The sequence below is a fragment of the Mustela nivalis genome (genome assembly GCF_964662115.1).
Source record: "Mustela nivalis genome assembly, chromosome: 7".
NCBI lineage: Eukaryota > Metazoa > Chordata > Mammalia > Carnivora > Mustelidae > Mustela > Mustela nivalis.
The window spans coordinates 53,787,340-53,800,317 of record NC_139026.1 but is presented as its reverse complement, the minus strand read 5'-3'; the positions used below and the strand labels follow the sequence as shown (position 1 = coordinate 53,800,317).

The following is a 12,978-nucleotide window of genomic DNA, read 5'->3' as shown; positions in this document are numbered from 1 at the left end:
AGGAGTCTGCTTTTCCCTCTGCCTGCTGCTCTCCCTGCTTGTGCTCTCTCTCTCTCTGACAAAATATTTTTATTTATTTTTATTTTTTATTTGACAGACAGAGATCACAAGCAGGCAGAGAGGCAGGCAGAGAGAGAGGAGGAAGCAGGCTCCCCGCTGAGCAGAGAGCCTGATGCGGGGCTGGATCCCAGGACCCTGGGATCATGATTTGAACCGAAGGCAGAGGCTTTAACACACTGAGCCACCCAGGTGTCCCTGACAAATAAAATCTTTTTAAAAAAATAAAAAATAAACTTAATTATAGAAAAGGATTTTTAGTATATTTTTAAAATTTATTTGAGAGAGAGAGAAAGAGAAAGCTGGAGAGGGGAGAGGGAGAGAAAGAGAAAGAATCTTAAGCAGTCTCCACACTCAACACAGAGCCTGGTATAGGGCTCTATCTCAGGACCCAGAGATCATGACCTGGGTCAAAGGCAGAGGCTTAACCTACTGAGTCACCCAGGCACCCCCTTATGATTTTCTTTTTCTTTTCTTTTCTTTTTTTTTTTTTTAGATTTTATTTATTTATTTGACAGAGAGAGATCACAAATAAGCAGAGAAAGAGGGGGAAGCAGGCTCCCTGCTGAGCAGAAAGCCTGATGCGGGGCTCGATCCCAGGACCCTGAGATCATGATCTGAGCCCAAGGCAGAGCCTTAACCCACTGAGCCACCCAGGCACCCCCCTTATGATTTTCTTAATAATATAATTTTTCTCTAGCTACTTAAAGAATATAATATATAATGCATATAACATACAAAATATGTGTTAATCAACTCTTCATGTTATCAGTAAGACTTCTGGTCAACAGTGGGCTATCAACATTTTGTAACCCCTTTAATAAATAAATGTAAGCCACTAAATAAATGTGATGTAATTAGTCACTCCTGAGTACTAACTTCATTCAGGTATTGTTTGTAATTTGTAGTCTTTGACCAACAACTCATGAAACATTATGCCATAGCATATTTTGAAAGATTACAATGGTAGATGCAGGTTTGGGGTCCAAGTTTATGTACTGGATGCCCTATGCATTGGGGTTCTCTTGTATGTAAACTTTCTAAATAATTGTCTCCATGCATCCTGTCTCAGTGTTTTATTTTTCTTTCTGTAGATCATCTCTACAGGAATGATGTTCCTATAGAACAGAATGATGTTCCATCATCTCTAGAAATGCTCACTGATGGGATTCTAGGAATAATCTGCCTTATCTTGATGTCGTTGTGGTAATAATGATAGATGTTATTCTCTGTAAGTAAATTTTTGAAAGATTATAAAGGAACTTTTCATTTTAATGATTTTAAGTGCCTCAAAATATTTCACAATATTACAGAATAAAACTTTCATTTTAATATATTTTTTTAGACTAAATGAGGAATGGTTATTCTGAAATTTTCTAAGGTATAAATAATGGAATGACTATAGAGAAATCATATATATGAGAATAACATACATATATATTCAGATTATATAACTCAAAGACATGCTTTAGGTCACTGGAAGACCTTTTTGAGAAATAAAAATTAATTCCTGAGATGGCTAAAAATGATATTATAGGAGATGGTAAAACTCTCTGGGTTTTTGAAATACTTTTACCCCCAATTTTCATTTCTTTATTTTTCCTTGGTAAAATCTATTTTATTCCAGATTATTCTAATCCAAAATAGTACACAAATTTCAAGCTAAGAAACCAAAATTATTAAGATTTATTGAGATCTATATTAATTTTTATGGGGATTACTTTATTATTATTTTTTTAACTACTGTAATAAGTTCTGGAGCAGAATAATTCCTCCCTGGTAATAAAGATCCATAAAGGTATATAATGATTTTCAAAGTTCTAATATTAATACAGTTTATATTTTATATTTATATTATTTTATTTCTATATTAAATATATATTTATATATTTATATTTATATATTATATTTGTATCCCTCTTAAACTAGGCTAAATGATTTTTTTGAGGAAACACAAAATATAAAATTAGGCAATGAATGTTGATAGTGATTACAGAAAATAATTCCCTCTTATGCAACAATACAAGGAAGTATTCATTTAAAATTATTATATCCATTGTTGTCAATTGGCTCAAGTTTCCTCATTCTGTAATATGATAAAGAAACTTACTATTGTAAAAATGTGGTTCTGTTCAATAACTTTCAGGACATGAAAAGATGGATATTTTTGTGATTGTTTTATATGAACACATAAATTAGGGGATGAGAGGCTGACTCTTCTCTGGAGTGTGTGCGTGTTTTGTTGTATAGGCACTAGCCTATGAGGGTACATAGATAGCTATGTTATGTACATATGTTTATATATTTATAAATTTATAATTTATGATTTATAAATTTATAAAATGTATAAAAATACAATGCTTATAAATATAAATTTTATAAAATTTTTAAAAATGAATTTTATTTTTTTTTAAATTCACACTGTTTGGGGATAATAATTCATAAACATTCTTCAGTGTATCATCGTAGTCATTGTCCAAAGGAGTCGTTGACATATTCCAAGAGTTCCACGCTGAGCCTGGCCCTTCTTCTTGGGGCCTGGAGCATGCGTTCTGTGTGCTGGTGCGAGAGATTCAGCAGCACAAGGTGGGAAAGGTAAGCCCGTCCAATGAGGGTGGGCCAGACCTCATGAGTCGCAGGTGCCTGCTTTCCTGACACCCCTTCCTTGGCCTCTCCGACCTGCTTACTGCCCTTTCTGCCCCAGGAGCACAGGCACAGGGGGTGGAGGTACCAAATGCCAGGAGGAGGCATGAACGGAGGATGGAGGATGGAGGAGGGGAAGGGAGGAAGGAAGCGCCGCTGGAGCCCAGCCAGCCCAGGCTCCCCAGACCACAGACCTCCCAGGATGCTTTGCACACACTGTCCTGAACGGACACCATGAGGACCCTGGCTGTCACTCTCCTCCCAGCCTGGTCTTCGCTCTTTGGGCACAGGCTGAGTCTCAGTAAATGATTTGATGGTCTTGACCCTGGCATCTGGGCGGTTTTGGAAGGCACAGGGAACCCTCAGTTTACTTTGCCTGAAGTCCCCTGTGCAGGGGAACCTGGCAGGGGCTGGGCAGGTAGCCTGGGCGGTGCCACCCTCTTCCTTTCTGGGTGGCTGTCTGGCCCTTCTTGCACAGAGCTCTGGGATCTGCAAGAACAGGCTGACTATTTTTTAACACAGAAACGCTTTATTGAACTTTCAACAGCAAAGAAAGTCTCTGAGTCAAGGGTTTGTGCTTTTCCCCTGGGACAGAGCCCTTTTTCTCCTATCGGGGTGCTGAAATCACAAGGGGGCGTGGGAGCTAGAGACCCCCACCTTGGGAGACTTCTGACTTCACATGACAGCACATTTCCTGAGTTTGGGGTCCCCGAGATGCAGTTGCTGAGGATGGCAGAGTGATGGTCCCAGCCTGCCTGGTCCAAACCTGCCAGCATCCTCAGGCCAGACCTGGGACTGCAGCTTTTGGGGTCCCAAGCAGGCCCCTGTATGTCAGCCTGGCCTTGGCCTCTGCCTCCTTGGTGTCCCTTGGTGCCAGGACACGAACTGCAAGATGCCCAGCACTGGGGAACCTGCCTCCTTGTGTGAGTGAGTGTGGGTCCCACCTGCCTGTGTTGGCTACCCCTTCGCTGGGGTAACCTGTTGCTCCCTGTGCTGCCCTAAGTCAGAGAAGTGGGTGTGTGAGGCATATCTAGGTCCACATACAGCTCTGAGAGTGCATGTCCAGCCTTGGGCCAGAATCCACGACTGGCTAGGGTCATGGGGTAGGGGCTTGGTCTTATCAGTTTTCATTTTTATTGGGCGGGGACTCATGTCATCTCTACCCACCATCCCTGGAGCCCAGGGCCAGGCCATGCCCCTCTGGCTCAGGGACTTGGGCCTTCTGTGGGGTGCTGTCCTGTAGGAAGGCCAATATGCCAGCTTACTAGAGCCTCAGGGCCCCTGTTCTCAGTTTGTGCCTCTCTTCCAGAAGCAGGTGAGCATCTAGCTTCTCTGTGGACATAGAGGTCAGAGGGCTGTGCACATGTGCTGAGCCCTGGGGCAGCTGACTGAGTTCTGCTCCGGCTCTGTCTTGGCTGTGCAGAAAGTGTTGAGGACCCACTCCGTACCCTGAGAGAGGTATGGGCTATGGTGGCCACAGGGCAGAAAGGGCATCCTGGGCCCTACAGCTTCACCTTTAGTGGGCTGGGTGGAGCCCCTCACAGGAATCCAGGTGGGGTTCTGGGGACAGCTCTGTTGTGTGCCCCTAAGGTAGCCCAGGCAGGTGATTAAGGGAAGGGGGACCAAGTGTTCTGGCTTCAAGGTCACATCTGGGAACCACCTGCCTATAACTTCCTAGTTCACTGGCAAGTTGGAGAGGGAATTCCATCACTGTGGGGGAAACCAGGCCAGCAAGGGGTCCTGGGCTGGTGGCAGATAGGCTCGAACCTCAGCCCCTGAGGCGCCCAGACACAGGTGCACAGCTGTGGGCTCTGTGGAGGTTCCCTCCTGAAGCTGCTCCTCGGCCTTGAGGATGACCTGGCTAGGAGGGGGTCCAGGCTGCTCCTGTTGGGTGGCTGGACTGGAGGAGGCCAACCCGTCCACTCTGGGGAGTCTCAATGCTAGGAGAAGGGAGGAGAGGTCTGGGAGCTTGGGACACTTGCTGCAGGCCTGGGAGCATGATGGCGGCAAACTCTTCAGGTTCCACTGGAAAGAGGCAGACTGGGTTAGCATCCCTGGAGGACTGTTTATCTCCAGCTGGCAGGGCGCCAGGGAGTCCTCATGGCTCTCCGCATGGTCACACTGGCCCAACAGTGACAAAAACCCCCCAGGTTGCTGACCACAGCCCCAGCTCAGTGAGCGCCCAGATTCCCGGCCCTGGCCTGGTTTTCCCAAGGTTGGTGCAGAAGAGGAGATAGAAAGAGACGAGGTGGAAGGCCCCAGTGGCTCTGTCCACTGTCCACTGTCCACTGTCCACTGCCCAAGGAGGGTGAATCAGGAGGGGTCTGGACCTTGTGCTCACCTAAGGGGGACAAGGTCGCACTGCATCCTTCGCAGTTCGGCCATGGAGGTCCGAGTGTGCCTGAGTACCCCTTCATCCTCCAGGACCAGGTCTGGGACAATGTGTCCTGCAGAAACTTCTGAAGACCTTTCCGCTTCAGGGCAGCTTCAGAAGATGTTCTGGGCAATAGGTGGGAATCAGATGCAGAGAGGCCCCACGTTTCCACTCCAGGGCACCTCCTGGGGATAGCTTCTGGGGGTCCAGCTGTTCCCAGGAGTTCTGCAGGCAGTGCAGTGGCAGGGGGAGGCCCTATGCCCAATGCTTCTCTGCAGAGGGCTCTGCCCAGCCAACCCTCCCTCCTCTGAGGCATGTGCACTGGTTAGAGCAGTGGGCTGTGGCCCCGCTCCCCACCCTCATGCACACCTGGGCTCCCGTGAGCTCACTTGCTGCTGTGCACCTTGAGGATCGTGAATGCCATAGCTGTGAGCATGTGCTTGCTTTCCAGGATTTAGGCATCCCAGAGGCTTCAGAGGGAGCAAAGAGGCGGTCTCTGGGGACAGCAGGTGTGGGAAGGAACTGCTGGACTCTGTCCATACTTGGTAGTAACATGCTCTGACGGGACCCCAGGCTGGCTGCGGAAAAGGCCAAGGGTTTGTGCACATCCTGGGCTGAGCTGGACTTCTCTGGGAAGCTGAGCCAGACTGCCAGGCCCCCAGAACCTCCTCAAGATGGCCTCTGGGTTTCTCCAGGATGGGTCTGCACTGCAAGCCTCAGCCCTAGTGATCCAGGATCAGGCCTGGCTTCTCTGAAGGGTTGGGCTGAGCTCGGCCCTCACTAGGACCCAGGGGCAGTGAGTGGATCAGGGGACAGATCTCCTTGGGTGGCCTTACCTGGGCAATGAAATGCTGAAGGAACCACTTTATGATATAAATGCCACTGCACATCTGTTCCTGGTCTGGCAAAAGGGCAGAAAGTGTTGAGGACCCACCCAGTGCCCAGAAACCTTGTGCCAGGGACCCAAGGAGCCAAGAGGACATACTTCCCATAGCCCTGTTCCATCCCAAGGGTGCTCCTGGCCCAAGCAAGAGAAGGAATAAGACACCACCCCTTGTCAGCTGTGGAAGGGCTTTGCATGCCCACCCCCCACCCCCACCCCAGGCCATGGGGACAGTGCCTCTGGGGTCCTTCTACTGCCATGTGCTTCCTCAGCTTTGGGAGTGCTTTGCCTGGAATGTGCTTATAATGGCCCCAGAATCTCAGCTGTTCAGGGAGCCCTGGAATGAAGAAGCCTGAGAAGGCCCCAGGCCCCCCAACAATCAAGGCCTTCTCCCCAACCAGGAGGGGGGTGAGTTCTGTCAGGTGCCTGCTTTTTCACGCCCTGACTCCAGTGTGTGCCACGACCTTCTCAAGCCCTGGCTAGGCACAAACTTCCCAGAGAGCAGGACTACCTTCCAGGCCTGGGGCAGGGGGACAGGGGAAGAAGACCTTCTCCTCACAGAGACCCAGCTGGGTTGGTGCCCTGTGCTGAGGACCCAGAACCCTTTTTCCTGCACTGGCCACAGTAGGGGAAAAGGGGTTCCCCAGTACTGGGGGCAGTGAGTGTGATGGGCGTATGGGGGTAGACACGGTCATCTCCTGGGCTTGGGAGTCAGGCTGGGGCACACAGGAGCAGGACATGAGGCTACCTGGGCTTTCTCTGGCTGTGGGCTGGCAGGGTGCCTGAGTGGTCACATAGGTAGCCAGACCAAAGGCTCAAGGACCAGCGGGGATGCAAGAATGGTCTGTAATTGGTGAGGCCAGTGGCCATAGCTACAGGGCCCTGAAAGTGACCTGGGGAGGCAGGCAGGGTGGAGGTCCCCACTGGCCCCACTGCTGGAGCAGCCCTGCAAGGGGCTCTCCTGAGCTCCAAGTCCAGTCAGTGTCCCAACTGGCCTCCTACCACTCATGGCATGGCTTTCATTGGTCACCAGTTGAGCCGGCACCCAGAAGGCATCCTTCTTACTCAAGAACAGCAGCGGCATGGCTGAGATCTGGTTTGTGCCCTGGCAAGAGCCAGACCCGCATGGATGGCTGCCCCTAGGACACCTCTTTGCCCTCCCCCCGCACTTGCATCCAGCTCCCAGAGCTTCCTCATAGTCTGGTCTCACAGAGGGCATCCCCAAAAGGAGAGGAGAGTCGGGTGCAGGGTGACCTAGACAACTTAGGCACCAGCACCATACATCCTCTCTACTGAGCCCTTTGGGAGTAATCCCAGAGTCCCATTTCTCAGATGAGGGGAATGTGGCTTAGTTAGGTGGGCCAGGGTGAAGGGGACCAGCGAAGTCTGGAGACCCCACTATGAGTGCAGCGGAGGGCCTGACTGTGGCCCTGAGGACAGCAGGGCTAAGACACCACCATGGAACCTGTGGAGTATCTGAGCTGGTGCTCCTCGAGAGAACCTTCTGGAATGCGTGGCTGAGTAGGAGTAGGCTCCCTGGGAGCCATATTCTGGTCTGCCACACTCTTAAGCAGTTCAGGGTAAATGGAAACCTTCCTCTTCGCCAGGTTTCTGATTACTGTTAAGGAAACTTCTGGGTCCAGACCCAAGTTTTACCACAACAGCAATACACGCTGGGACACCTTGCAGCCCCAGGATTCAAGGACTCAGCTTCTGTCCCTCCCCAGGAGTGAGGTCTGCACCCAGCCCTCACCTTGGTCCAAGATCTGAGAGTCCGTCTTTTGCCTCTCTGCCACAGTGGGAGCCGGAGTCCTAACTAGTAGGTTAGGTTTGATCACCAAAAGGACAGCTGTGGGGCACCAGCCCTGGCTGCAGGGACACTCACAGTGTGTACAGGGATTAGGCTGAGAGCACGTGGAACAGGGCTTGCTGCACAGGAAGGGGGACAGCAGGGTGTGTTGGTTCGATCTTTTCTGTCCAATCCACACAACGAGGCTGGCCAGGCTAAGAAACCAGCCACGTCATCCCTGCGGATTTCAGGGCACGTCAGTGAGTGATATTTCTTTGGGGTCAGTTCTACACATAGGGAGATGCAGGTATCTCAGACATACAGTGCGATGGGTGTTTATCTCCATTCTGTTTTTTTTTCTGTTTGTCTCCATTCAAACTCACACTGTAGGATGTACAGCTCTTGAGTTTTCACAGGGCATCCAGTCACCCTCCCCCCCAATCTCTGGAGCACCTGAATGTCCCCTGTGTAGCCAGGCATTCCCACTGCACCTGCTCAGCAGCCACCGATGCCTCCCCTCCCCATGGTCTGGCTTGCTCCAGATGTCCTGTGAACTCAACCACACACAAGTCTGGCTCCTTCATCAAGGAAAATGCACCAAGGTGCATCCATGACCTTGAAGCACAGATAGCTAGTTCCTTTGTGCTGAACTGTAGTCCTTTTTACAGATTACAGGTGTTTGCTCATCCAAGAGCATCTTTGTTGTTCCCCAGTTTGAGCCATCATTAATAAAGCAGGGAATGTTCATGCGAGGTTTATGAAGATAAAGTTCTTCAGATCAGCTGGGTCAATATCTATGGATGCTTTGGAGTGTACGATGAGGCTTGGCAACGTAAGAAGTTGCCAAACTGCCTTCCCGCATGGCTGTGTGACTGCACTCCAGCTCCTGCTCCCCACGTGGGTGCCAGCACTGGGTATCTGCAGCCTCTCTGACAGGTGTGTGCTGGTGGGTGCTTGTGGTAGTGTGAAGATCTGGCACGTTTTCACCAGGTGCTCTGTCAGGCATACACACCCTGTGTGAACGCATATCTCTGTGTGTGCGCATCTCCTTTGCTCAAGTGTCTGCTTAGATCTTATGCCCATTTTGTGCCCCATCCTGTGTTAGATAACCAACGTGCTTGTCCTCCGTCTACAAGGGCCCCACATTTAGAGGCACAATTTGAAACCTCTCTCCGGCTCTGTATATTTCATTCTTGCTCTCTGAATGGCGTCTTTTGCAGAGTGCAAGGTTTTGATTTAGATAAACTCCGATTTGTTGATTTCTATTTTGTCTGTCTTCTTCTTATTGATCAGCCTCTTCTTCCCCATCGATGGCCTAGCCTTCTTCTGGCCTTCCAGTTTTCTGTGTCCTGAATAGGTTACGGCGTCCCTACAATGTGGTTAGGGGTTGAACATGGAGTCACATTGGGTTGCAGCTGGGCCAACATCCCCATATGGAACAGCCTGCTTTGGAGGATAGCAACAGATCGTGCTGACTGGAAAATATTTACCCTGTGACCTGTATCGAAAACATCACCTATCCTGTGCCCAGGGGTAAGGCCTACCCCTCACATCAGGTCAGTCTCTGAATGGTGCGTGGCAAGTTGGGTAGTGACTGGGGCTTCAGGACTGCTGGAGGCTGGCCCATCCTGGACCAGTTGTCACAGGTCAGCCATGACCCGCCCACACTCTGAAGGCCAAGATTGTTCTAGGGGCCACCCAGGATCAGGGGTACAAGGCATCTCCCTCAGTGAAGGAGCATGGATTATCATCTTGAAACAGCTATGGGGCAGCCCCATAAGAAACCCTAATCTGAGCAGCTTCTCAGTGCCAGGCTTGGTGGCCCTCCAGGTCAGCATCTCTGATGCCCCAGGCTTTGAAGCACACCACCAGCCACTGCCCTCTTCACACAGACAGAGCCCTATCTCCTGCTGCCGTCCACCTGCACCCCAGCCTGTCTGGACACACTGTATTCCCACCCAGCCAGCTTAGCACTCCACATCGTCAGGTTCTTCACTGGCACCTGGGGACTCAACCTGAAACCTGGACTTCTGATGAGAAAAGAAATTCCAGAGAACCCCAAGGTGGCCATGAACACAGGATGCACGGTAAGGATGTGCACTAAATCCTTGCAGTGTGATGATGGTGCCATGGGCATGTATACAAAGGGGATCCCTGTTTTCTACAGTGCCTTTGGGGACATCTCCAGATAGAGTAGACCCAAGGTCTCGGTTTGTTGTGATGCTCTTGCCACTGGCGACATGTGTGGTAAGCACAGAACCCTGGGCTGGACCCAGTGATGGTATTTGGGGGTTCATCATGCTATTTATCTTTACAAATCATAAAATAAAATGGAAAATAAAATAAAATGGAAAAAAAATAAAATAAAATGAAAAAAAATGAAAAAAAAATAAAAGGAAAATAAAATGGAAAAAGAAATCAGACATAAATAAAAACACCAAGAGTGGGGATCATTTTGACTGTCCGACCAGCATTTGGTCCATGTGTGTTCTTGCCCAGCCCTATCTGTGTTGTTGGCCCAGCTGCCCTTAGTTCCCTCCAACATGGCCCTCACCCTCTAGCCCCCTGGCCACCTCCACAGGACACTTTGGGCCTCAGCTTACAAATCGACACCAGGAGCCCCTTGCCCTGTCACCCTCCCCCTCTCTACAGACCCTGGCATGAGACACGTGGGTCATTCAGAGCCCATTTACTATGCAGTAGTATTTTGTGTGCTGCTCTCAGTTCCCTTCTCTTTAGACACCCTGTGTTCCCCTTTGCGTCTCCTGCCCTTGGGGCCCCCCAGGTCCCTGCTGGGTCAGCAGCCTCACCTGACACACAGTGGTCCCAGAACATGATGTGTTTGCCGAAGGTCTGGTTCAATCCAGGCCGATCTGCATTAGGTCCTGGGAGAAGAGCCTGGCCTCCTCCTTCATTTTCAGTGGGCAGAACTGGGGAGGATGAGCCAGCCTCGGGAGGTACACAGAACCCTAACTGTCACCAACTGCCATCCTCAACAGCGAGTTCTGGCAGCTGCCACCTGAGTGTGTCCTTCGGAGCCTGCTTCCTTCCCTTGTCTCTGAAGCCAGGGGCAGTCACACGTGTCCACCTGCCTGTGATATCTACATCAGGGCTTCTGCTCGGCAGCCCTGGGCAGGGAGAGGACCTCCAAGAATCAGTGTGAGGCTCCTCCCCTCCCCAGCACAGGGGCCGGTCCAGGACTGAGCCCCAGTTTAGACCCTGAGCCTGTCCCCCAGAGAAGCTGCTCCCTGGAATGTGATCCCAGAGTACAGGCCCATGTCAGGGCACTCAGGGAAGCAGAGTGGGTGGCACAGGCCTCTGTTCCTTATATGTGCCTCAGTCCTACAGCCAGGAAGGTGGGTGCGGTAGGGGATAGCCATCCTACCCTTCTCATTCCCTCCGTGAGCTCATTCAGTTTTGCCAAGCAGGAATCTGGCACCAGCCCACCTGGTAGGTCTCTACTGTGGGCTCTGGGGACAGAAGGGCTTCTGGGGGCTCCAGACCCATCCAGGAATCTGGCTCCCATCTCCCTGATGCTAATCCTGCCCTGGAGGAACGCAGAGCTCACAGCCAAGACACCCACACGTTCAAGTCCCTATTCCTGAAGGAAAAAATATCTTTGGGGCTTTGCATAGAGCTGATACATTGGTTTCCCCATTTTAAGTTTCGTTTGGTTGAGAAAACTCTCAACCTCTGCATGGTGTCCTGTACCCAGCCATTTTCCTGTTCCTGTTCTGATTCTCATTCATGGGGGTTTGAATCATGTCCTGAGGTTTCCAAGTGCAGGATCATACCACCTTCAGGGGAAGCTCATTTTTTTGTTTCTTTTCTCCTGTGTCCTTTATTTTTTCATCTGATTTTATTAGCAAATAGTATCCAAACCATTGAGAACCAGGGATAATAGCAAACATCTCTGTTTCTGTCTTCCCTGTTTTAAGGGAAATGGCTTCAGCATTTCATGGTCCCTCATGATATTTGCTGCTTTTCTTACAAAGTTTTTTTAAATTTTTGGTTTCTTTCCACTCTTAACATTACTTAAGATTTTGTTCACAGTTTAGATGAGACTGCTGGCTTTTACTTTTGGCTTTCCGGATTCAGCTGATGTCTTCAAATGGCTTTTCCCTGTGACAGGGTAGTGAGGTATTTCCAACTCACAGGCTGGTTCTGGAGTGTGTGGGATCCAATCACCATGGGTCACCACTTCTAAATGTGGAGCTATGAGCCTCTGGGTAGTGTGAACTGGGCAGTGTGCTTTCCTCTCTGCTGTTCTTAGCTGGGTTTTGAGGGCAGGACCCTTGGGCAGAGACAGAGGGCTGAGTGGTAGCAGCATAGCTGAGCACAGTGTCCTTTCTGGGGGTAGGGAAAGACTTCTGTCTTGTCCCAACAGAGTCTTTTCTTTTTCTTTTTTTAAAATTTAAATTCAATTAATTGGCATATAGTGTATTATTACTTTCATAGGTAGAGGTCAGTGATTTATCAGTCTTATATAACACCCAGTGCTCATTACATCACATGCCCTCCTTAATGTCCATCACCCTGTTACCCCATCCCCCACCCTCTCCCCTCCAGCAACCCTCAGTTTGTTTCCTATAATTAAGAATCTCTTATGGTTTTTCTCCCTCTCTGGTTTTGCCTTATTTTTCCCTCCCTTCCCCTATGCTCTTCTGTTTTGTTTCTTAAATTGCACATAGGTGTGAAATCATATAATTGTCCTTCTCTGATTGACTTATTTTACTTAGCATAAGACACTCTAGTTTCATACACATCATTGCAAATGGTAAGATTTCTATTTTGATGGCTGAGTAATATTCCATTGTATATGTATACCAAACCATCTTTATTCATCTGTTGATGGACATCTGGACTCTTTCCGTATTTGACTATTGTGGACATTGTTGCTATAAACATTGGGGTGCAGGTGCCCCCCTTGGATTTATATCTTTGGGATAAATACCTAGTAATGAAATTGCTGGGTCATGGTATAGCTCTATTTTTAACTTTTTGAGGAACCTCCATACTGTTTTCCACAGTGACTGTACCAGCTTGCATTCCTACCAGCGGTGTAAGAAGGTTCCCCTTTCCCTGCATCCTCACCAACATTTGCTGTTTCCTCTCTTGTTTATTTTAGCCATTCTAACTGGGGTGAGGTGGTAACTCATTGTGGTTTTGATTTGTATATCTGATGCTGAGTAATCTTGAGCCCTTTTGCATGTGTCTTTTGGCCATTTGAAT

General features: G+C 49.2%; 1 protein-coding gene across 1 annotated transcript; it reads right to left on the bottom strand.

Annotated features, from left to right (window-relative positions):
• Nucleotides 1-3,272: 3,272 nt before the first annotated feature.
• On the bottom strand, nucleotides 3,273-11,253 carry LOC309870233 (uncharacterized protein; the record flags this gene model as incomplete). The annotated part of the gene is made up of 6 exons (XM_082742426.1): nucleotides 3,273-4,725; nucleotides 5,042-5,199; nucleotides 5,464-5,652; nucleotides 5,911-5,975; nucleotides 10,557-10,695; nucleotides 11,194-11,253. The coding sequence occupies 5 exons, from the start codon at nucleotides 11,251-11,253 to the stop codon at nucleotides 5,188-5,190; spliced, it is 465 nt and encodes a 154-aa protein (XP_082598552.1). The 3' UTR covers nucleotides 3,273-4,725; nucleotides 5,042-5,187.
• Between the last annotated feature and the right edge of the window lie 1,725 nt (nucleotides 11,254-12,978).